The sequence below is a fragment of the Rhinolophus ferrumequinum genome, chromosome 22 (genome assembly GCF_004115265.2).
Source record: "Rhinolophus ferrumequinum isolate MPI-CBG mRhiFer1 chromosome 22, mRhiFer1_v1.p, whole genome shotgun sequence".
Classification (NCBI taxonomy): Eukaryota; Metazoa; Chordata; class Mammalia; order Chiroptera; family Rhinolophidae; genus Rhinolophus; species Rhinolophus ferrumequinum.
In genome coordinates, this window is record NC_046305.1 from 35768964 (window position 1) to 35795750 (window position 26787).

The 26787-nt window shown below is 37.2% G+C and overlaps 1 protein-coding gene across 1 annotated transcript; it reads right to left on the minus strand.

Moving 5' to 3' along the window:
• Positions 1 to 515: 515 nt before the first annotated feature.
• DBT (dihydrolipoamide branched chain transacylase E2) lies at positions 516 to 26498 on the minus strand. The gene is made up of 11 exons (XM_033093830.1): positions 26402 to 26498; positions 21288 to 21411; positions 19343 to 19418; positions 17597 to 17778; positions 14159 to 14280; positions 10851 to 11067; positions 9833 to 9999; positions 5263 to 5340; positions 3876 to 4067; positions 3676 to 3747; positions 516 to 1796 (listed from the first exon to the last, which is right to left on the minus strand). Exons 1-11 carry the CDS (start codon positions 26450 to 26452, stop codon positions 1629 to 1631), a joined length of 1449 nt encoding a protein of 482 aa, XP_032949721.1. The 5' UTR covers positions 26453 to 26498; the 3' UTR covers positions 516 to 1628.
• Positions 26499 to 26787: the final 289 nt, after the last annotated feature.

Consider the following 26787-nt stretch of genomic DNA (forward strand, 5'->3'; position numbering starts at 1 on the left):
CAGTGACTAAGTCTAGAGAGAGGATGGCAATGGCCGGGAGTCGGGATAGAACAGACAGCTTGAGTTCGTTGGGAGTGTAGAGTATCTTGAACCAATGATATATATTACATACCGGTTTCAGGACTCCTGTTCTCCTAATTTTTATATTCTTTAAGTGAGGGGGAAATATTTACATCATGTCATTTTTTGTTTAATATCTGGAAATGAATTGTTTAAATTATGGTACATCCATTTCCTGATCCTCCCAGTTAGGCTCAGTGATCTCTGTTAGACACTCTCATAGAACCCTGTTTTTGCCTACTTAGGTGTAATTATATTTTTGTTTTTATGATAATATGTCTCCTCCACTAGACTGTAAGCCTAATGAAGGCAGGGACCGTAGGGTGAGTGGGCAGTGTGTGCCCAGACGGTGCTTAGCACCATGCTTGGTATACAGTAGATGTTTAATATTTAAATATATAATACAAACAACAGAGGAGTACTATGCAGCCATTTAAATGTATAATGTAGAATTGTTTATTAACGTCTAAAGTTACCCATAATATAATGTTACATTAAAAAAACCCAAATTATAAAACAGTATAGTATGATCTCATTTTTATAAAAAGAATAGCTATGTATACAGACATATTGATCAAAATGTTAATAGTGGTAGGATTCTGGATGACTTTATTTTCTTTGCAACTCTCCATTATTATCTGAATTTAAAAAACAACATTCATTTGATCCATTATTTTCTAATTTAATCATTTCCATTATGAAAACAATCAAGTAGATATTAAAAAAAATTTTGAATCATAATTTCACTCGAACATGCAATTTTCAGTTAGATAATATTTTTAGCAATTGAATTTCCGAATGCAAATCAAAATGTTGGATCATATTCATTGTGATGCTATTTCTGATTAAAGCGGGCCTCTAACAAAATGATCATGATAGCTTCATGTCTATATAAATTGTTCTTTTATTTTAATGTCCATAATTACCCATTAGACTCTCCTCTCTTTCTCCTCCCTCTTTACTGGGTATAAAACTATAATTTGGCATTTTAGTAGCCGCTTATAATTTTCCCTTTTAAAAGATTAATTTATATAAATAAGACATTTACAGGTGATCCATATAGAGTAACATACTCCTGGATATCTTAAATGCTAAGTATAATTGCACTTATTTATAATTATACAGCAATTAGCATTATTGTGGGGAAATGGAAAATATTTTTGTATATAAGTTCCTTTTCTCAACTAAGCATAATTGAAAACTTTCATTAAGAGTCAGTTCAAAATAAGAAGAAAAAATAGGGCAAATACTGTATATGGTTACTTGTCTTATATTAATGTTAATTTTGTAGTTCTTGCCAGTTTCAATCTATTAACACAAAGACCTCAGCACCGTATTAAGAAGTCAAGCTATGACCTATAAAATGTGACAGCCCCAAGAGAACTAGTACACCATTATTCATTTTCAGTAAAAAGTGTGACAGAATAGTGATACATATTGTGCCTCAGAAGTTTAATCATACAATACAAATCATTTATAATATAAATTGCAACGAAGAACATATGCTGGCACAGCTAGGCTCTACACTTTCTTTGGAAGCTCAAAAAGTTCAAGGATGTCATCAATCTTCATTTCAGATCTAGTAACATAAGCGCTGGGTTTTCTAAGTAGGATTTCCATAAATTCGAGAAGCGTGACATTGTAGCACCATCAATAACTCTGTGATCAGCTGACCAGCTCACATTCATTATCTGTGCCTTATATACTTCTCCTTTCTGATTAAATCGGGGAAGAGCCTAGGAATAAGGAATAGAACAAAGAGTCAAACTTCACTTGTTCAAAGTGCAAGCTCGAGCAACAGCAGTGCTGAAAGATTAGGCAAAACCCCTCCTTATAATAGAAAAGAAACGGCCCTCCCAAAGGACTTGAAAATGCCAACTCCTACTTTCTTTATCTTTGACTATGTGCCTCAAGCTTTCAGTTTCTCCAAGGTATTTCCTGTTCCCTGTACAATTTCCATATGTACAGGAAATTTCAACTTCGATTTCAATTATTTCACAAATGTTGACTGAACATCTGCTATGTACCCAGTAGTCTTCTAGACTCTGGGGATAAAGCAGTGAACAGAACAAACAATCCTTGCCCTCTTGGAGTTAACATTTTAACGGGGTGAGACAGACAATTCAGGGAACTACGTAAAACATAAGAGTGCGTCAGATCGTGAAAAGTGCAAAGGAAAAAATACAGCAGTTTGGAAAGGGGATGGAGTGTAGGCAGGGGCTGGAAGTGGAGGAGAGGTGGCATATGTTTTGAGGCAGTGGACCAGGAAAGCCTCACCAAAAAGGCTTCCTTACTGAAGTCAGTGAGGAAACAAGCCATGTGGATACTCCGATAAAGAGACAGAGGGGAAGTGTGACTACAGTGCTGGAGGAGCAGCAGAGCAGGCAGGGTGTCCGCAGTGGGGAGGCATGGTGGGTGGTGGGAGGTGTCACATATGGGGCACAGTGAAGGGGCACACTGCTAAGAACCACACTCTCAAGCTGTTTTTGGTAACAGACCTATTTTTTTTTTATTTCTATGAATTGCAGGCTATTTAAATATATATATATATATATATATATATATATATATATATATATATATATATATATATATAAATAAAATATGAATTACTAAATAAATGAAATAAAAAAAGATTCTTTTGAAAACATGAAGACCAAAATCAAGGTTGATATAGTGACAATGACATTTAGTAATGGTGGTATTGAAATGATATCCATGGGCCAGCCTGGTGGCTCAGGTGGTTGGTAAGCCGTGCTCCTAACGCTGAGGTCACTGGTTCGATTCCCACATGGGCCAGTGAACTGTGCCCTCTACAGCTAAGACTGTGAACAACAGCATTCCCTCGAGCTGGCCGGCAGCCAGCAAGAGCTGTGATGAGCTGGAAATGGTATCCAGAACATTACTGTTTTAACTCTGGTGGTTTTCAACCCTGAGTTAATAGGGATGTCCAAGCCCTTTCCCCCAAAATTCTGATTCAGTTGGTATGGTGTGAGTTTGGACATTTTTTTCAAGAAACCCAGATAATTCTAATATGTAGCCAGGGTTAACAATCATTGCAACCCTTTTTTTAAGTTAGTTTCTCCTAAAACATGGCAACAGATCACCTATGTTGAAACGACCTAGGTTTTGTTTTAAAATGTAAGCTCTGGGGCTCTGTCCCCAAAGCCAAGAAATCTACATTATAAAGTAGCACTCCCAATGGTTCTTGAACAGAGTTAAATTTGAGGGGGAAAAAAAAAACTAAACAGTGTTTCACTTTGTTATAAATAATAATTTGGATTGGCTTACTATTATTACTCTCTGATATTCTGAAATGAAGATATTTTGATAGACACAGATTAGCTATATTTGTGATTCTTCATAGAGACAGTGTGCGGGGCATAACCCACAATGGATACAGAAACAACCCAGATTACTATTATGCCATTTACTATACACAGAGGCAGCCACCAGAATTGCAGGCCTGGTGCTTGGGAAGAAATAACAGGCTTACTGAGCCAAACACTGCACTAAACCTACAAAGTGAGGGGAAAACTTCAGAAATGGTTATTCTTCTTTGTGTTTACTCCCCAGATTTGTTTAAACTCTTTTTCAAATATTTAATAAACAGACCTTAATTGATCCAAGAGCCCCAATTGCTACTTCAGGTGGCAATATCACTGGTTTGGCATAGGTACCACCAATCTACAAAAAAGAGTAGAAAATTAAACTTTTGAAGAACAAATGGCAAATGAAATTTTATGTTTTTAATTGAGCATATGATCAGAAACCTTAAGATATGGTTTATAAGTCTGAACATTACTATTACTCACTGATCCAATGTTGGAAAGAGTAAATGTTCCTCCTGTAAGATCAGTGGTGCTAAGCTGACCCGTGGAGCCCAATTTCTGGAGGCGGTTCAATTCAATGGCAATGTCAAACACAGAACAGAGCTGAACATTTTTCACATTAGGGACAATCAACCCCTGCTCGGTATCCATTGCTATCCCAATGTTATGAGAAGCCTGAAAAAAAAAATTATACAGTAGGCCTTTTCATAAACTAACAGGAAAGAAAGGATCAACCTTCACTGTCTTAAAAAAACTACCAAAAATTATTTCACCAGACTGGTGGATGACTTACAAGATTTTTAAAGGATTTCAAAAAGATTTTTTGAAAAAGATAATTTTTTGTTGGTAAGAATAGGACAATAGGCTATTTCCAAACACTGTTACTGGAAATGTAAGCTGGCATAGACTTTATGGAGAATATTTAACAATAAATACCAACATTTATAAAAAATTTGTGTTAAGGAGATAAATACAGACGAATGTAGAAATACATAGGGATGTTGACTTCAGATTGTAAATTTGAGAAACTGCAAATAATCAAAATGTTTATAATAGGTCACTGGTTAAACAAGATAACAAAGCTGTACTTATTGACATGTGATGATGTCCATAATATATTAAATGAAAAAGAAAAAAGTTAAAAGTTTTTACAATGTTAAAAAAAACTATGTATAATTCCATATATATTTTTAAAGGTTTATAAAAAATAAAAAAATACTGGAAGGATGCATATCTCAACATAAACAGTGAATTATCTTAGGGTCATTGAATAGAAGGTAAACATCATTTTGTCTGCATTTTTTGCAACTGGTATATACTTAATCAGGAAATTGTAGTAAACATACAGGAAGGTTTGGATCTCAGAATATCTGAGCTCACTTCCGTTTGTGTATTTCTAGTGAGTAATATAAGTAAGAATTGGCATCCCCAAAAGAGTTCTCAGTCTTAAACTTTCACTCCGAACAGAAGAGTTCACTCAAACAGAATTCAAACTCCTTTACTTTTCTCATTTAAATTATTTTTGTTTTAAAAATCGTAGGAAATCCATTTTAAGAGGTTATTCTTTTTCAGGAAAGGATATATAGGATGGGTAACATAATCCATTGCCTCACAGTCATATATTTCCATTATTTTAAGCAGAAAACCTACAGGGCTTGAAAATGAAAATCTGCATACCTGAACAGTATAATTATTAACTAGTAAAACCAATTACAATGACAAATTACACTTCAGTTTAATATTTTACCCCAAACCTTTAATTTTGTCTAAAAAGGATCACTATGTGAGGTACAATAGAAGCTTCTCTGACAAACACATTTGCACTCATCTTCCATTTATAACAAGAACATTTTCACAACACATAGCCAACCTTATATGTTATATTCTGGCAGTTTTCATCCACAGAAGCATTAAGGATAGGAAATTGTAGTAATCCCAAGGAAGCAGCCTGTTTAACAAAAAGAAAATGCAACTTTAGCACTTTTAACTTAGAAAAGTAAGGGATTCAAAGCAATAAGAAGAGGTGTAAAGGAAGGAGAGAATTCTTGTTTATGCGGAGTTTAATTTTAAGTCTACGCGTACCTAGGCATATTACTTTCAAGCAGTATGGACCTAGGTCCCCTAACCATTTCAGAATAAAAGATAAAGTAGTCAGGTAGCTTGTAAGCATCAAGATTTTCAAAATAACGATCTAGACTGACCAGAGTACCAGAGAAAATGCCTAAATTCTAAGTGATTTCCTTACATGCAGAATCTGAAGATTTCCATGACAAGCAAACCTGTAGTTCAAAAAGGCAGTAAGCTGTTTCCCTGTGTAAAAAGAACAAGTGATAAGGATTTCCAAGGGCACCGACCATTAGAGGCTAGTGTTCCCCTCGGTGTCCTTGGTCAAGTGAAGGGCAGAGCTGGAGCACATGTACTTGAAAGCCCGTCCCCCGGGAGTTCACTTTTATGTCTTTCCGCTCTGCCTTCTTCTCCCTTATTCTCTCTCCCTTTTTTTTCTTCTTAATACCATTCCTCTTCTGTCTATATTCAAATTTCCCTAACTGTCCCCAAAATGTTCTTTATAGCTGCTTCTCTGCCCATCTGGGAGCTAATCATAAGGTTCACATATTGCATTTGGTTATCATGCCTTGTATTAAATTTTAAAAATAGGAAACTAAAAATGCTTAAGATTGTCCTTAAAAAGAATTCCCTCTCCCTGTACCCACATCTAGTCCAACTAACACTTCTTTATATGTATTGTGTGTTAAATGTTATTTTTGTTGGTGGCTCAGTGGTTTGACAGGGAAAAAAATCACATCCTTGAACTAGAGAGTTAAGGAAAGTATTTTCAAGCATTTGATTTTGGTAACGATAACTTTAATCTTTATATAAAAATCTATAACTAAGGTTAAAGTGTTACACATAAAAACAGTATTTTGAGTATAATCCAAATTTTGTAAAACACAAACCAAGGTGTATGTCCAAGGATTAGAGGTCATTTTCTCCCTGGTACAACACTTTGTAATATTTTCCAAATATTCTGAAACTTACATAGGCAGAAAAAAGTTATTTTAAAACAAATAAAGCATACTAAATTTTATTTTCAAAATAAAGATCAGGTATTTCATTCAGACTGGAACGATGAAGAAAGACAATAATAAAACAAATTCAATATAGAGCTGGTCTATCCTTGCTCCGAAACAGACTTGTCACTAGAAAGCAGTAAGACAGGGGTATCCAAACTTTTTTCAACGTTTTTCACCAAGGGCCATATTCAATAAAATACACCAACAGCCAGGCCTCTCACTCAAGGTGAAGTACGTATTGCCTCACCTGGTTTATTTAAGTAAACTAAATATATTTTTGGAATTTGCTGAGGGCCAATAAAAAATGGATCGCAGGCCGCAGTTGGCCCGCGGGCTGCAGTTTGGACACCCCTGCAGTAAGAGGAACCCAGTCTAAAACATAGAGGTGCTCCTTCCTTTCTCACTCTTCAAGGTCAAGTTTTCCACTGGGGTCTTCATCTTGTTCTTCCCCAGTGTGAGAGCCTTGCTCCAACAGTCCTTCCTACTCAGATATTTTTAACTTTCCATTCTCCGGCTCTTTCCCTCAGACTACAGAGCTGCTCAATTTTTCCGTAAGGGTGTGCAGGAGGGCAGGGAGCAGGTGGAACCTTTCCTCACTCTCCCCCAAAACAACCACTTTAACTACCCTCTGTACCTATGCCCTGTCTGCCTTTTACCAGATGTGTTTAGAGCCTCTTCTAACTCAATTTCTATTGAGGGGAAACAGAGTTTGCCAAACCAGAATGTGCCTTTTTTGGATACTGATTATTTTAAGCTGGTTATTTTTAAGAAATAAGATTTAAAACCTTTGACCTTTCCCCTAACTGCTTAAAAGAATTCAGAGGACCTCATCCAGGAAGGGAGGAAGCTAGTATCATAGATAACTATAGTTTAATATGAACTAGTGTGTGATAGACAGAAGGAACCTAGTAAGGCCCATGTTCAAAGTTCTCTCTGTGTTTCATTGTTACAGATGGCCCCCGCAACATTTATTTACCAAACATTTGCTTTCCTATCTCCATGTGAATTGCCTTCTGCCCTCTGAAGTCCAAACCACTACTCTCACACCACCTTTCCTTAGCTAAAGATGGCATATGAACCTTAACTACCATTCTTGGGTCTCATATTCTTATGGAGCCCTCGGATGTACATATGTAATAAATTTGGTCATTTTCTCCTGTTAAGCTGTCTCATGTTATTTGATTATTAATCCAGGCAGAAGAACTTAGAAAAATAGGAGGAAAATTATTTTTTCCTCCCCTACATTATTCATTCCCCAAATAACTGCAAGCAAGCTTTTACCCCAACAATACTTTATTCAATCAGTTCTGGCTGAGGCCACTCTGGACCTCTTAATTACTAATCCAATAGCCTATTCCCATCCGTTATTCTTTTTAACTTCTGTGATGCATATGACTGCTATCTTCTCCCCTCTTAAAACTTTTTTCTTTTCTCTTGGTGTGACAGGCTGAATCGATGGCCCCAATCTGTCACACCTCTCTGTATACACACTCTTTGGTAGTAATGCTCTTGCGAGCTTAGTCATGTGACTTGCTTTGGTCAATGAGTAAACTCAATGCAGTAGAGCTGGAAAAAATGCTTAAATTGTGCTCCCTCTCTTCACCCCTGCCAGTATTATGACACTATATATAGGCTAGTATACTAGGAAGATAAGAGAGACATATGGAAGAGAAATGAGTCATTCTTGTCGAGGCCATCCTACACCAGCTAGCCACTACTCAACCTACTAGCTGTCTGGAGCCATATGAATGACCTCTGCCAAGATCAGCAGACTGGTCCTGCTCATTTGCAGACTCATAAGAAATAATAAATGCCTATTGTTTCAAACCATTAACTTCGGGGTGGTTTGTTAAGTAGCAATAGGTACATCTGGCTTCTAAGTGGCTTTTTCCTGGTTTTCCTCTCATCAGACCACTGACACCACTTACCCTCTTCCATTGTCTTTGCCAACTCAACTTCTACCTACCCCTTAAACAGTGATGTAAAACCCTTAGCCTTCTTTTCTTCTCATTCACATATAATTTGGGTGATCTCATCCACGTGTTTCAATTGCCGTGCCTCTATAGATGACTCTATAGCAGTAATATAGTCCAGATCTGTAATTTATTGACATCTATCACATCTGTTTATAGAGCATCCGCTTGCTTGTTAGCGTAGTTGCTGAAAAGATGGAGATAAAGAACAGTTCTGCCTAAAGAGGCTCAGCGTCCAGTGAAGAGACAACTGAGTAAACACTTGCAATACACTGAGATAAATTCCAACGGGAAACAAAAGGGTATTTAACTCAAAATGTGACAGCCACAGAAACCTTCTGGAGGGAGCTACACCTGAACAAACTTTGGTACTTAAGATGTGATCAAAGGAGGGAACACTTCAGGTGAGTTGCATATTCCAGCAACTGCTGGTATGTGTAGCTTACTTAATCTGACTACAACAGAGGGAGTGACTGAGAGAGTCAGGACCAGAGAGGTAGGCAGCAGAGTCATAGTAACATTTGTATGCCACACTAAGGAGTTAAGAAAATATCCTGGAGGCAATGAAAAGGAACCATTGAAAAGAATCAGGGAAATAATAATTTGATTTATCGAAGATCAGTCTTGGTGCAATGTAGAGAAAGGGCTGGTGGGAAGTCACACTGGAGTTAGAGACAACAGTATTGTTATTTTTGAGTAAAATGGACCAGAACCTAAAACTTAGTTTCTCCATTTGTTAGCTATAAATCCTTGGCAAGTTTCTCAACTTTCTGGGCCGCAATTTCCTTAAATGGAAAGTGGGGATAGCAATGTTTACATGTCAGGGTTATTCTGAGAATTCAAAGAAATCACTTATATAGCATGCTTGGTACGGGGTCAGGCACATGGTAGCAGCTGCATAAGTGACGGTTAATGTGAACTGGACTGTGAGCTGCTCAAGGTCAAGGGATGGTCTGGTCTTATTCCATTTTATACTGGTCCCAAGGCCTAGTACTAGAAATGATTCCCAGAAACCTCAATGTAAGTTTGTTAAATAAGTGAAAGTAAATACATGTCAGTGACACGCAAAATCAACACCAGCTCTCACATTTGTTCACATCAGGGCTTTACTGGAGTGATCCTTTCAGAATTAAACGCTTTATCTAACTGATAGGACAATCCTCACCTAGCTCAAAGAGAAGATGAAGAGATGAAGAGAAGTAGATGAAACTATGACTAGCAAATTTCAATTTTATAAATTCCTATGAAACAAAGAAAGCATGTGCTTGTACATTCTTCTATGTGATATGGTAAGAAGTAATATTTTTATTCAAACCCACAGTTAACTTATTGCATATTTGCAGAACAAAATTTAAATGTCCTGCTCAACTCTTGTGTGAAATCAATGAAATCTCACCTTTAAGAAGAAGGGCATAAAGGAGAGTTTAATTCCACGAGAGGAAGCAATGGGTTTTAATTCTTCTCGTAGCTTAACCAGTTCAGTAAGGTCAACGTCATCGCAATACCCAAAGTGAGGTATCTTCAGGGCTACAGACATGGTCTTGACCATCGCTTTCTGAAAGCCTGGAAAACATTAACTCTTTCGCTGCGTTAACTGATTTTAAGGTTTTTTTCAAAATGTATCAGAAATCCACAAAAAACAAAAAGTTGATATTTTGACTATTTTATGCATTTAATAATAACAATTTGAGCTGTTTTGTACATAAAAAACATTATTTTACTTATAAAAATTTCAGATATATTCATTCGGATATATTCAACTGTCGTGGCAAAAGACTTAAATATGTATATAACTGATTAAAATTCTTAAATCCTTCTTTTTTTACTAAAATAGAAGGCTCTCTACTGCTCTTTACTCTCAATTACATGGTTCCTTTTGGAGCTACCATCTTCATTACATAACTTGAAAGCCACTAATTTCAATTCTGAAGCACTGATTGCAGCACAACACCTAGTATCAAGTATAATAATGTAACAGGTAACTGCTTTCAAAGCTGTGGTGTACAAAAAATTTAAAAGGATGCAAGCTGTGTATTTACCCAGCGGCTTTGCTGCAAAATCACTGTTCTGGAAGTTATCATCCTATGAGTTTATAAATAACAAATCAGAAATAGTTGTTTTGAAAGCTAACTAAAACTAATATTTAAAATATCCTGAGTGAGTCTTCAAACAGAACAATTATTCGTATACAAGTTTATATTTCAAGAAGCCTGTTAACATATGACTCTTCAGAAATTAACAGTATAAATTGAAACTTTTCCTGGAAAAATTGTTATTTCATCATTAAAAAGAAATTATATGCTGAATTTGAACTTTTCAGTAGGAATTAACACACCATTTTATATACATGGACCTAATGAGGCAGCTTCCCCCAAATAAATTATACTATTACCTTACAGTGCTGTCCGTATTACCTTTTATGGGTTCTGTTCTGTCTTTGCCTGTGAATACCAGAGGTTTTGATATTGCTGTAGGAATAGTTCTGTCTTTTGGTTTGGGTGGAGGTGGCATAATTTCAGCTTTTGGCGAAGGAGGTAATATAGCTCCTGTCTGTTTTTCCAAATAGTTGAGAATGTCTTCTTTAAGTATTCTGCCATCTTTTCCTGAGCCAACAACTTCACTCAGCTTAATCTAAAAAATGACACATTTTAATGCTAAAAATAAATACGTCTATCATTAAGGCCTCTAAATAGAATTTAATGAACTGAGGTTAAAAATATCTCTGCCTGGGGTCGCCCGGTGGCTCAAGCGTTTAGAGCTCCCTGCTCCTAACTCCGAAGGCTGCCGGTTCGATACCCACATGGGCCAGTGGGCTCTCAACCACAAGGTTGCCAGTTCAATTCCTCGAGTCCCACAAGGGATGGTGGGCAGTGCCCCCTGCAACTAAGATTGAACATGGCACCTTGAGCTGAGCTTCTGCTGAGCTCCTGGATGGCTCAGTTGGTTGGAGTGCGTCCTCTCACCCACAAGGTTGCTGGTTCGACTCCCGCAAGGGATGGTGGGCTGCGCCCCCTGCAACTAGCAACAGCAACTGGACCTGGAGTTGAGCTGCGCCCTCCACAACTAAGACTGAAAGGACAAAAACTTGAAGCTGAACGGCACCCTCCACAACTAAGACTAAAAGGACAACAACTTGAAGCTGAACGGCACCCTCCACAACTAAGACTAAAAGGACAACAACTTGACTTGGAAAAAAAAAAAAGTCCTGGAAGTACACACTATTCCCCAATAAAAAAAAAAAGTCCTGTTCCTGTTCCCCCAAAAAAATCTTTAAAAAAAAAAAAAATCTCTGCCCAGTAAGTTAGTATAAAGAAATAATACCATTTTCATTATCTTAATAGAATGCTATAAATTATAGCTCCCCTTCATAAGTCATCATATTACTTTTGTACATACTGTTCATTTGCCCATGTGGTAACAATGCAATGTATAATCCATAACTATTTATGGAAACTTACAGATTTAAATTATCAACTATTTTAAAATTTCTTGCATAATTCTTATTTGACTTTTTTCTATTTTTGGAGAAAACGGAAGGAGAACTGAGTTTAAAGAAAAGTTAAACACTACAACAAATGTAGACCAATGTTTCTGACCTTGGCTATCAGTAAACATGTAATAGTAAAATAATCATCATACAAAAGCTCTCTCAAATTAGTTTTTTTCTGATGATTGTTTTAGAAATATCAGTACAAAACACTGAATTTAATTTTCTTGAGGCATATTTGGAATGTTGCGTTCCTTAGCCCAAGTTAAGGGTCAAATACATAAGTTTTATTATTGCTTTTTACAGAATAAACATAGATGATATACTTCCAATTTCCACTAGACATTCATGATACTTTTTTGAAACATATAATCTGGCTTTATTTAATCGCTTTCTACGTTTGATTACAGAGATGAAATATTCTCACTAAATTTAATTCTATTTAAATAAAAACACACACAGCTTGGATATCCTCATACATACTGTGAATTAGTTAATTTCTCAGGACTAAGTCCTGCTTCATTTGTATTAGTGCTTCTTTAAGAATGACCTCAAAATAATAAAGGACTTTATATTTCAAACATTTAGTTCTTAACAAATGAACTCTGATAATTTAAACAAATAATTTTTAGGTAGTTACAACTGTAAATGCCATTGCTTTTTCATTTTAAACAAACTCAATTCATAAATATGCAAACTGCAAAAAAAGAAAAGGTGATGTATAAGAACCCATCCACAATTTTATTTCTAGTAATTATACAAATACTCTAGTTGTTATACACATCCTCAGAAAGTGATATAGGAAAGTCAAATCATGTTTTTCTACAGCTAGTCTTTCTATATAATTAAGAAAAAACCTTGGTAAAATGCTTTATAGCTTCCAAAGCAATATATGAGGTCATTATCTCATCTGATACCCTTAACAATCTCATGTTCCTTATTATTGTTATTTCTATTTTCTATTCTAAATAGTCTTCATATTTGAACACATTTAATGGTTAATAAATTGTCATTAAAGGTTTATAACATAATTTACCTAAGCATTTCCCTGATTTTGAACACACGTACCTTCTAAATTTTGGCTATAAAACACTTGGAAGAATGTATCCTAAATTATTTCCTTGGGATAATTTCCCAATGGTAGGATAACTGGCTGAAAGGAGATGAACATTTTAATGACTCTTAATACATATTTCCAAATGTAAACTTGTGTTCTTTTCCCACTGTAACTTAATTACTTCTCTCAAAACCAGACAAACAAAAAGCCTCCGTTGTGGGGCATAGTGGAGAGAACTCAGGCTTTAGAACCAGACATATTTGTGTTCAAATCCCCGGTTCTGCTACTTACTTGGTTGTAGGCAACCTAACTTTGCTGCCCTTTCTCACCTGCAAAATGGGCGATAATCCAAACCATCTTGCAAGGTTACTGTGAGGATTAGGGATAATGTCTATACAATGTCTAGCTCATACGTGCTCAAATAATGAAGGCAATAATTGTTGAGGTAGTATACAGTGATAAAGAAGTTCTGGCTTTCCAGTCATAGAGGTTCACTTCAGAATTCTGGCTCCAACAGTGTTAGCTGTGTGACCTTGGACCAGTTACATGACCTCTCCCCCTTATCTCAGAGTTGTGAAGATTAAAGGAAATACTATAAAAATAGTTATCACCTGGGAGCCACCTTGCCTTAGAGGTTAAGCACCAAGGACTGGCTGATAAGGGAATGTAAAAGGCCAGATTCCTTGCTTCAAGGCAATACTATTCTAGGATTATCCCCACCTCACATCCTAGAGACCACATCCTGGCCTGGCCTAGCCATTTCCCTTCTTTTCCTTTCCCTAAGCTCACTCCCAGTAAAGGTGTTCACTCTTTCAATCAATCACTCAATTGCTCAATCAATGAATCAGTCAATCATACCCAATCTCTATCTGTGTTTCTAGGTCACCTGATCTAAGACACGAGTATACAAATGCTCATTAATGGTAGCCCTGACTGTTATTAGGCTCTAAGAAAGAATAAAATCACACTCCTCAATTAATATAAGTAATAAATTCACAATTTTCTTCTCATTTCTCACAAGTATTTTTATGCAACTATCACATTTCAGTAACAGGCATTTTGATGTTTTATTTAACCCCAATTTAAGCCATCTCATCATGGAATAGTTGGCTAATTTTTCACAGACACAAATACATACTTTGTAAGTGATCTCCCACTTAAATATTAAGAAAACTTACATTGTTTTCCATTGCAAGGCGGCGCACTGCCGGAGTTGCCAGTGTCTTCTGGCCCTTTATCTCCTGGTGAGTGTGTTCATCATGGGACACAGCAGGAGTTTCCACAACGTCTTCTTCTGAATCTGGTAACAAGGCAAATTTTTACTCTTTAGTTGAGAATGTTTTTTCTTTTTATAAAAAAAGTTAGCATACAATATATAAATAAATTCAATTTATAGTCAAGAAGCATAATTTTGGGCTATTTCAGAATGGAAAAACAAACGGGTAGAATGTGTGTGTGGCGGGGTATACTGGTATCTGGTATTTTTTAATGACTATTATTAACTGGTGTTTACTTCATTTCTGTTAAAATCATGTAGCCAGCTACAAGTTAAAAAATGAGAGTTTTTTCATAACTTTTAAAACATGTATTTTAAACACTTTCCTAATAAATTTCTCATCAGCATGAAATAAGAATCAAATGTGAGGTAAATTACATGAATGAATCATGTAAAATCTGTGACAAACGTTTTCCTAAGATGATGAGACAAGTAAAGAGTTGAGAGCTGGCAGGAGGGAGCTTAAACATTAAATACTCTGAATCCCCTGGCTAGCACTGCACCTACAAGCTGACAAGCACCTTACATACATCATAGGTGGGAACAGGACAGTTCCCAGGAGAAAACAATTGTAACAGCAGCCCCATGCAAAATGACAAGCACCTTACATCCTGCATGGAAAAATATAAAACCCCAGCACTCCTTCTCATCAGAGCAGCTGTCCCTATCGGGCTCTGCCATGGCAAAACTTCCCTTTGCCAGAATTCTCTCTCTCATTGACTTTCAATAAATCTTTTCTTACTCTTGTAGAGTCTCGTAAATCCCTTTACATTCTGTGAATGACCAGGGATTAATTCTACTCCAAGACATAAGATAATATAGCATCTAAAACTTCTGTCTGTTTTGAATGTGACTTAAAGAATGCTGTGGAAGATTTTATTTTCATGGTTCATGCTAATTTGGTTGATCTATTCTCTAACTAGAGTACTGATATAAGAACACTATCTAGGGCTATTAGCATGTATTTTTGCAACAATAACAACAAAAGTTTTTGAGAGCATTTAATTCTCAAAATCTGATGCTAGGAAATCAATGCTGCTCGGCAGAATCTCTGTGGCATTTAGTGAATTGGAGACCAAACCTTTGAAAATCAGCGGGCAACTGAGTTTGCTTTGACATTCAATCCTAAGCAAGTAAAATATTTTCACTGCTGCAATTACAGAAAGACAATCTATTCATCCCTCCTCACTAGTCTATGAATTGGCCCAGTGGAGCTCTCAAAGTTCACTTAAGGGAGAAGAAGGGAAGAAAACTTGTATCGAACATGAAGGGTAGCAGAATACGCCACCCGAAAATATGACTGTAGTTCAGCACATGACACCCCAAAATATGCCACTTTGTATACTGATTATTTGAGCTGCAGGCACCTCAAAAACATCCAACACAGGGAGTTGTTTCCTCTGAACTCTCCTCATCTGCCCTAAGACAGATTTTCTAGAAGGGCAGATGAGGAGAGTCATAAATCTTCTTCCTACTAGAAGCTTCAGCTACCAGGGAAAATTGATTCTTATAACAGGGGAGAAGAGTAGACAAACTTTGTCACAAACGATCATAGCTCCCATCTATTTTTTTAAAGGCCCATTCGTTATCTGACCTAAAAATCATTTACTCTCCCCTAAGAGGCCTACATTCCCTCCTCCCCTATTCCTATTAAGATGATATTGAAGCCCAAATTCCAGGCTACCTCTTTGAGTCACTCATTTTTTTCCTGGGTGTCTCCGATTTACACCAACTATACGTATTAATAAACTTCTCTTTTTCTCACTAATCTGTCTTTTATTACAGGGGTCTCAATTAAGAACTCAGAGGATAGAGGGAAAATTATTTTTTCTCCCCCACAAGCACCTATTATATGTCAAATACTGCACGACATATGCAATATCTTAACCTTCACTCCAACTTTATAAGATAGGGGTTATCACGCCCATTTTATAGATTGAAAAAAAAAGTGAGGCTTGAAAGATGAAGGGATTGGCCCAAGGTCATACACCTAATAAACTGTGAAGATCTGGAATTCAATCCTACAGCTGACTCAGTCTGTTCTGTTTCCATTAGTTCCCAGCCCTAGCAAATTTTCTTTCTGGTCAAACAAGCTGGAATACAATTCCTATAGTGCAAGACATAATTTTGTTAAAAAAAAAATGTCTGGAATGATAATACACTAATGTGTTTAGAGTGGTGATTTATGAGTAGGAGGAAGGTTTTCATTTTCTTAGTTTTGTTTTTCTATATGTTATAACTTTCTACAATGCAATATCCTTTTATAATAAAACAAAAAAATAATAGGAAGGCTGCAATAAGCGATCTTCCAGCTTTTGGAGGCAGCTTGTCTTTTACTGGATAAAGACTTAGGACATTTGCGTTCTAAATTTGGCTCTGTCACTGCCATTGGGCAAATCACCCAACCTTTCTAACTAGAAACTGGAGTACTCATGTATAAGTCAAATCATAAGTGCGAAACATTTTACAAATTTCAAAGTGTGATTATAACAGTAATTATATCATTGTATAAAGACTAAGAGTCAACCAGCCGCCTGACTCTTAATTCAGACACCTTCTAAACTTCTAAATGACACTACTGAAATGTCTTTATCTCAGTACTTATGGACAGATTGCTGGCTTAGGGCTGGATCACAGAACTTACACTCTGCCAGCGCCCAACATCAAAGCTGTTTCCTAGATGACATAATGCTGGTGTATCACAGTGGGGCTGTAAAGACCTTCTGGGGTATAGAACCAGCTGTGTGCCACCACTGGAACAGCCCACAATTTTAGTTTTCCTCTGTAACTTTGTCATAATGAAGTAATTCCCTTTTGTCAGGACAGGTATTGCCTGTAAGCCAAGGTTGCTGCTGCTTCTGAATGTTAGTCTCAACTTTTCATTTTTATTTTCCTTCTTTTCTCTTCTACTTCTCTTCAAGAAGTTTGGCTTTCAGAAGCACCACTGATGAGAGTGCTTTTTTGCTTTTGTATCAGTGGCAAACAGAGCAATCCCATTATGTTCGATTTAATATTTGCTTATTACAACTTTTGTTATTAGTGACAAGCGTTCAAGGCCTGAATCTTTAATTCCTGAGAGAGCCCGTTGCTTCTTTGAACACTAAGGTTTCCAGAAACTGGGACTCCATGTAATTGTTACTGTACATGTTTTTAACATGGTAACTGGTCAAAAGATAATCCTGCATCACAAAGGACCTTTTCTATTTTTCTGATTCCAGTTTCTAAACTTCCAAATCAAATCCTGTAAGTTATTAAAAGTAAGCATCACATTTAGTTGGTACCCAATGACAAAAGAACAGCAGTAATCAATTGGCAAAATAGATAAATACATTTACAGTACCTTTTAAAGCTTCTGTTTCTATGTCTACTAATGGCTTCCCCACATAGGCAATATCGTCTAGATTATAATACAGTTTTTTAATAACACCATCATAACGACTGGTGATAGTAACAGAAGCTTTATCACTTTGAACTTCACAGATGCTGTCAAACTGAGACACTGTATCTCCTTCTTTTACAAACCTAAAAGAAAAAGACAAATGCCACACTGAATTAGACCAGTATCCATGAAGCCCAGTATTTAATCCCAGATGGTACACTGAAGAATGTTCCAGAAAAGACTGTAATGTCCAGAATTTCTTTGATGTATCTCCAAGAAATACTAAAATTTTAATAACCATTCATAGATCTATCATCTAAAAATATAATTAAACTTTCAGGTTTTTCTGTTCCACACATTCCTTAGAAGTTCTAAAAATGTATTTTAAATGTGTTTTTTCCTTTTACTGTCTTATTAGCCTTTATCAAACTTTAAGGGATGCCTATTGTTTCTAGAATTAATTTAAAAATTTGATATTTCCAATACACGTTATAATTTCATGAATTTTGCTTGAGTTTGCTCAGTCTTTTTTCTAGAATTATTTTAGCCTGTCCTTGTCCTTGTATATCAATCCCTCCCTCTGTCCCCATTATCACTTACCATAATCATTTAGGTATGCTTTACAAGCTTCCCCTAGATAGTCTCAGCATAGCAAACAGAACAGGAGGAATGGGACCAAACCTGAAGGATGTCATTTTGGTACTAATACCATTCTTTTTTATTTTAAATTTTTTTATTGGAGAATATTGGGGAACAGTGTGTTTCTCCAGGGCCCATCAGCTCCAAGTCATTGTCCTTCAGTCTAGTTGTAGAGGGCACAGATGAGCTCCAAGTCCAGTTACCATTTTCTTTTCTTTTTTTTTTTTTCAAATTTATTGGGGTGACAATTGTTAGTAAAATTACATAGATTTCAGGTGTACAATTCTGTATTACATCATCTATACATTACATTGTGTGTTCCCCACCCAGAGTCAGTTCTCCTTCCATCACCATATATTTGATCCCCCTTGCCCTCATCTCCCACCCCTCACCTCCCCCCACCCATCCCCTTTACCCTCTGCAGTTACCGTTTTCAATCTTTAGTTGCAGGGGGCACAGCCCACCATCACATGCGGGAATTGAACCGGTAGCCCTGTTGTTCAGAGCTCGGCTCTACCCAACTGAGCCACCCGGCTGCCCCAGTACTAATACCATTCTTGATGCATCTAGCACGTTTATAATTTATCACCATCGATTCTTCATTAAGATAATTGCTCAGTCATTCTTATTCCTTGTCTTCCTGTCTTAACCAGTTCTCAGTCCATAATTAAACATCACCCATGACATGGAAACTAGGTTTAAAAGTATATATACGGGCTTTTACTTCTAGAATGGTGGAGTAAGGCCTTCTGGAATTCTCCTCCATAAAAGCAACAAGAACACTGACAAAAGTCATCTTTTAGAGGTTAATTTCTCTTCTTTTAGTGAAATCAGGGCTGGGCAGTGAAAGGAGTTTTTAAAAAGAGGGAAAAACAATTCTTCATAAATCACATCAAATAAAATAACGTGAAGTATGAATTGTATCACCAGCATATTGGCAACACAAACTAGTTTTATTGCATTAAAAAAAACATATAGAAAGAAGTTTCTCAATTTAAATAGATTCTTACTTATTTTTACTCTAGTTATTTTAACATTTACTTACATTTTATTTTCAGAATAACTTACCATTCTTTAACAGTTACTTCTCTAATCCCTTCTCCAATGTCTGAGAGTTTGAATTGAACAATCTGTCCTTGTAGAGCTTCAAAGACAAGGAGAAATGATCTCATTAAATATGTAACATATTGCTAAGAGATGCTTTTACATGTAAAATAGAAAATATTCTCAAGCAGAGGCAGAAATTATTCCATTTCATAGCTAAAAAAGCATTTCATAATCTTAAAAAGCATAACCATCATTAATAATCATCAAAGATTTAAACAAATTAATCAATGACAGACCAACTGACACTGCGACAGAGCTTACGTTTTCCAACTTCCAAAATAATGTTCTTTTACAAGGGTGTAGAAGAGCCATTTGGCAAATGAGATTTTGAAACAACAGTAATGAACAGAATATAGAACATGATATTTTACTAAGGGAGATGCCACTGGATCTACTTGTTTTGTGTTATGAAACTGGACTAACCAGTAAGGGGCTGCTTTTAAATCTCTTTTGACTTCATACAACTATTCTCATTCTTAGTGGCTAAAGATCAGTCACGTTCATGAGCCAGGCCAACCCCCAGAATCCTGAGAAATAATAACTCATAGTTGCTTTAAGCCACTAAATTGTGGGGAGGGTTGTTATTCAGCAGTAATTAACTAATAGGGATTAGTTAATTCTGCAATTCCAGATCTATAATTTTTGAAAAAATTCTTTCTGGCAGGAATGTGATAGATGGAGTTGGGGAAGGAATAGAAGACAAAGCAATTAGGAGCTACTGCAGGTTAAGAAACTGAAGTATGGAACTTAATATATTTATATATTTTGAAAGCTATCTTAAAAGGAGAAGAAACATAAGATGTAAAATTAATAGATCTTGGTAATCAATTTCAGGTAAGACATGAATCAGGATGGCTTCAGGTTTCTAAATATTTACGAAGTTAGGGAATATAGGAAGAGAATGTATCCCAAGCACCTACAACAGTGTCTTGGCACATAGTAGGTGACCAGTGAATATTGTGTTGAATTAATTTATATTCGTAACAATACAATGGATTAGATACTATGATTATACTCCCATTTTCCAGATGATGACACAGAGAGAAATTAAGGAACTTATTTAAAATTACACAGCTAGTTATTGGTAAACCAAGAACCCAAAGCTCATGATAACTGTTTAGACATGGGAGCTTGAATGCCCTCTATTTTCTCTGAGAAAAGATCAACTTTTGAAAATCGAAATCTTAAAAAAAACAATGGCAAAGATATGTGTATCTTAGGATATTGTGGAAGATGACATATAAAAGGCATGGAAGGATTGATTGATCTCAGGGGTTAGATCTGCCTGGAATCCCCCAATTTTTCATTGCTAGCACAGACTAAGGTGCCAACTATCTGTCAAAATGTTAATGACATAACAAAATTCTAGGGTTCTTTTTCAGGGTTCTAAATCTAACATCAGAAAAAAAAGTTTTAGTGTTCTTGCCAAATCTAACACAAGCCTCAAAGTTGAGGCAAAGTGATTAAATGGTAAAAGCCAGAGAACTTTCTACTTACGAGCGTCTCAGGCTAGTTTTATCATGCCATCCTGACAGGACAGATTAAGTGCCTCATTCATCAAACAATAATACAGTGAATGCAAGTTCACAAACTATTAAGTCAACAATTTACCTTGACTGAGAAAGTGGTATCAGTGCAGACTATTGCACTTAGATGAGTCAGATGATAGAGAACAGATGGCCCAAGACAACCCATTACCAAAATTATGAAGACACAAGTATTAAAGGAAAAGTGTGTGAATGGGGAGTGCGGTGGAGAAATGGATACATGTGGCAAGAGCAAGGAGCGCAAGGTTAGGAAAAAAAAGGTCAACTATTTTATTTTGTTAAGTCTCTAGTTACTTAGAAAAAAACGTACTAAGATACAAAACACTATTTTATATAGGCTATTTTGATATCATACTTACCAGCAGTTGTTTTCATCAACTGATGTGGATGACTATATTTGAATGAAGGATAACCAAAGAAACACACATATTTTGGCTTCAAACTATGAATATTACTACATGTTTGAAAGTAGCGGACACAAATCTGGAGATGAAACAAAAAATAAATTCTTTTATAAGTGATCTTAATGGCTTCTTTCTGTAAGTATATATTGAATTTCAAGTCTATTCTAAAGTAGAACAATGATTATCATAATATAAACAATATGAAATTAGCTAGGCCCAAATCATAATACTTGGCATCAGTGACAATCAAGTTTATGAAGATTGGTTTTCTTAAGTATTTCTGTTCAAGAAATCAAAGGACTTCCAACCCTACTACACAGAGAACATTTTGTTGTTTTTGTTTAGTAAAATTATACACTTAGAGTCAGATTTGTTTATATGTATTATGATCTTTGCCTAAAATTCCTTATGAAAAAGTAAAGGCATTTTTAACAATGTATTCTGTATAAATACGTTGGCTTGTAGGTGCACTTGAGTCATTAAAGACTTCCTGAAATAAAACTACTAAAGAATTCAAAAGTGCCTGTTAGTGTCTAAAGGCACTGAAAAATGTGCTGTATTATACCATAAAAAAATAATACAAACAGAGCCAATTTAAAATGGAGTCAGGGCTGCCATTCCAGAGGAACTGCTTGTACACCTGTCTTACTCCTCAAACCTTTGGAATGTTAAAAGTGGGCAAAATAACTTTTGGACTGGGCCTACAGCAGCATTGTTTTCCAAACAACTGTTTGCAAAGATAACAAGAAAGCAGAAATGACTACCTGACTAAAAATTAAAGACATTTTTTAGAAGTAGTATCACTAAATTTGCTTATCTGCACCTATAGAAATTCCTTCCTTCTATTCATGTAATTATTCCCCTTTCCTTTCTCATTAAATACCGCTGGTCTTCACCTCTAATAGGACCACTATTTGGGTTTCTGCCTGAATCAGAGCTTCCCAGAATTGCAGTTCTTCTTGGATTTCAAATAAATGCTTGTTGCCTCTCACTTTGCCTTTAGCTTAACAGTAGCAAAGTTTTTCTTATCATAATTTACAGATGACTCTTTAGATTTAAGTATTTTATATAACATCTTAGTATAATTAAAGATATGTTATAGAAATAAGTAGGCATGAATGTATTCATCTTGATATATCAAAACCTAAGTGTATATGTGGAATCTACAGAACTCAATAAATGAGCAAACTAAACAGAAATAGTCTCAGAGATACAGAGAAAAAAGTGAGTGTTGCTAGATGGGAGGGGGGTGGAGATGAGGGAGAAGGGGAGGGGATTAGAAAATACAAATTGGTAACTACAATATTGCCACATTGATACGAAAGACAGTTTGGGAAACATAATAATGTTGTAAAGATTTTGTAGGGTGTCAGGTGGGCACTTGTCTTATTAGGGAGACCAGCTCACGGATGGTGTAGGTGCCTGACCACTGCACTGTACACCTGAAGCTGAAGCTGAATAATATTGTATGTCAACTATAATTTAATATGTATGTATATATAGTCACGGGATATGGGGTTCATCATAGGGAATAGAGTTGATGGAACTGTAATAGATATGTACGATGTCAGGGGGGCAGTAGATTTGGGGAGGGGAGTTATCACTTTGTGGGGGGTGAACTGTCTGGCTAGTGCATTGTTTTGTGCACCTGAAACCAATAAAAAACAAACAAAAAACCTAAGTGTCTGAAAGGTAGAATATTTTATTTTGAAAGTTAACATTTCAATGTTATTAATACCTAATTAACTACATCACATGTAGTTTATACTTTAGTGATGATGAGCCCTTAAAATTTAAGTTATAATACATATTATGAATTATAGTCATGTTATATAATACATATTTATAAATGAGAATTTTAGTTTTTCTTATTAGCAAATAATATAAAAATTTGGCTTACTGACAGAAATAATAAATTTAAATTTTTACATGATTTTCCACCTTAATTTCCAAGCTATTACTGACTTCTGAAGGCAAAGGAAAACTGACGATCCTGTTCCCAAAACATGAATAATCTTAAATCATACAACTTAGCTTTACTTTAAGAGATCGTTCTAAAGCAACTAATCTTTGTAATATCTATATGTTATTCTTATTAACATTAACATTCAGGCTATTAACATAAAGCCTAACTAAAATAGCTTAAAACTTAGCAGATAAATTGTAGCAGCCCTCTTGTAACCAGGAGGAAAATCCACATGACAACCCTGGTAATGATGAGCCACTTAATCTATGCCAGCTGCTATCCAACTTTGGGATACTTTGTATGCACAGACACTTAATTTCCTATGTATTGCTTGGATTTTATTACTCGCAGCTGAAACACACCTAACAGACATGCCTGCAACTGGAGATTTCCAGGAGAGTCGGTTATATGGGTCTGGAGTGGAGCTGGCTGGAAGACTGGGGAACGTTAGGAATCATCAGCAATGGATGGTAACTAAATTAAAAGTGGACGAGGTAACCCAGAAAGTGTAAGAAGTGCAGAAGGCCAAAGTCAGAACCCTTAGAAACACCAATATTTACCAGTTGGGCAGGGAAAGAGGAGGAGACTGGGATGAAGTGTTCAAAGATGTAGAAAGAAAAATAGCAGGCAGCTGGTATCACAGAAGCCAAGGATGGAGAGTTCTCAAAAGAAGGGAGGTCAGTGCCTAGCAAGGTGTTGCTGAGAAGAGCTTTCTTTTCCTGATTACCCCCTATTTATTATCTTTTACAAATCTCAAGTTATATAGTATCCTCTGGGAACTCCTCCCTGACCCCCAAGACCCTTCCTGTGTGTTCCTGTAGCTGTATGCACTTGTCCCATCGTAGCACTTACAGTGCTGTGCTGTAATTGCTTGTTTAATGTCTACCTCTGTCTCTTCCTGTCCTCTACCACAAGGCTGTAATATAAAGGCTACAATCTCTGAGAGGGATGGTGTCTGTCTTATTCATATGTGCATCCCCAGTGCCTAGCACAGTACCTGGTGCATAGCAGGCTCTTAAAAGGTTTTGTAAGACCAGGAATGACAACTGTAGGAACATCTAGGGAAAGAGGGGATCCAGGAAGAATATGTCATGCAAATAGGATGAAACACTATTGATATGGGAGAACTCCCTCACTACAAAACTTTTAAGCCTCCCTCACTATAGAAATTTTAAATCTGCTTTTCTTAGCTCCTTAGCTCCTGGCTTTGATTCCTCTTCTAATCAGTTTCTGAATCCTGAAGATTGCTCCTAGCCTGAATCACAGAATGTTTCTCACCCCTGCCTCATATAACTACTTAAAAGCCTGTGACTTCCCAACATCCCCCAAGCTATTCCGGACTTAACTCTTGGCCATCCCAGAAACCACATAGGTTTTAACATCTGCCTCCCGGCCCCCCCTCCCCAGTATAGTTGTTGATTGTAGTCACTGAAGCATAATATTCTTTCCAACCCATTCTGGGCCCAGCTCCGGGACAACTGACGCCACCTAAATGGTTGAATGGCCACAGGCTCTATAGAGCTAACAGATTTATTAACTAAAATCTATTTTTCCTCATTTAGGGGCCTTGAGGATACAGAGGATACCGCAGCAAGACTGCCAGTCCCAACCAAAGAAGCCAATGTGGTTTTCCAGGTGGATCTCAGGACCCCTTCCTCTCATCTGAGATCAGATAGGGCGACAGCTCCGTGAATCCCCCAATAGGTAGGGGCAGCTCTATGCCCCTGCCCAGCAGGAAGCAGATACAGAAAAACAGATGTCCTGTCCCTCAACTTCCCTTAGAGATTTTATGGGGATCACGTCTCTCAAGCGGAAAACAAGGCAGGCAGTTAGAGATGGGCATTGGGTCTCTGCATTCCTGCATAACCCATAGTGTTCAACCACCTAAAAGACCTCCCCTCTTTGTTTTCATTGTAATTATCTACCCCTATGAGGAACAACTAGATCAAACCAGCCACTCACACCTGCGCAGTCTAAAAAGATGAGGTAATAGCCTCTTGTCAATCACAGGTGTTAATCAAGTGGTTCCACACCTGCAAAGGAACAGCCCATTCTAGAGAAAAAAGGATACAAACTCCAAGTCCTCACCAGTCAGAGCTTTTTGAGCCTCTTCTTTTGCTCGGCCCGCTCCAAACTCTTTGGAGTGTACTTTTTCTCCTAATAATGCCACCTTGGGCCCTTGAGCCATTCTCTACTGCTTGGGCCGTTCCTATTTCCTTTAAGTGTGTTAACTCTTCTAATAAACTATTTCACTTTATTTCTGTGTCTCGTTCAATTCTTTGCTCGAGATGCCAATAACCTAGACATTGCGCCAAGAAAGACTCACTCTCCGGTAACACTGTGATTACGGGATGTGACTTCTTTGGTGCTAAAAGACTGAAAGGGGGGAATTGGAGGGGAGATGGTGGTGGGTTGTAACTCTGGTGAGAAACATGTTGGAAAAATATTGGTGCAGACGTACAAGACAGGTACAATGAAGCTCGAGCCTCTGCTTGGAGGCAAGTACCTGTGGTGTTATGCTTTTCTTGAGTGTCTCTTCCTCTAGATTTTAAATTCCTCGAGGGCAGGGGTCGTATTATCAATGTCTGACACTAAGTGGGTGTTCATTGGAAGAAGAGGGTAAAGGGAGTCAAATATGTGGTGATGGAAGAACTGATTCTGAGTGGTGAGCAATGTGATATACACATGATGTATTACAGAATTGTACACTTGAAACCTATGTAATTTTACTAACCAGTTACCCCAATAAATTTTTTAAAAATAATATATCTCTGTATCCCCAGTGGCTACCACACTGCCCGGCACTCAGATGGTGCTCAATGAAACTCTAGGAGACCAAAGGCTAGCCTGAGCCTGGGGTTGTAGACGGAGTGGGAGGACAACCGAGTCATGACAGAACCGCGCCTCGGTAAGGGGAGGGAGTGGGTCTCCAGACCCGTCAGCTCTCCACCTTCTCTGCCCTTCCTTTTACGTACGTCCCTCCACCTCTGCATCACGCGTGCCCTGTACGCGTGGAACTGGGAGGACAAAGTAACACATTTCTCCCGGATGACTGCGGACAAATCACTCCTTATTGACCTCAGATCTGCGCAAACCTGCTTACCATCCGCCCAGCACTCTGGCTCCAGGTCCTCAGCACGCGCACTGCGGCCATCTTATTCCGGAAATGACAACTGCTCTGCGGTTGCTCGCAGTTGCCTCTGCCCTGCGACCTATTGGGAGCAGGGGAACGCGCCTCCCCTGAACGGCCAATGGAGATCGAAGGAGCGAGCCTCCCACCGGTCAGCCAATCAGGGAGCGGGGCGGGGCAGGAGCGAACAGAGGGGAATTGGGAGGGCTCCGCTAGAAAGAAACAGAGTAACGGGAGGGGGAAGAAGTGGGGAGCAGAGCAGCCCAACTTTAATTTCAGAACTGTACTGGACAAGGCACTGCTGTGTAGTAATTACATGTGCACCAACGATTATCTTTGTCGTCCATGTAATGGGGGAA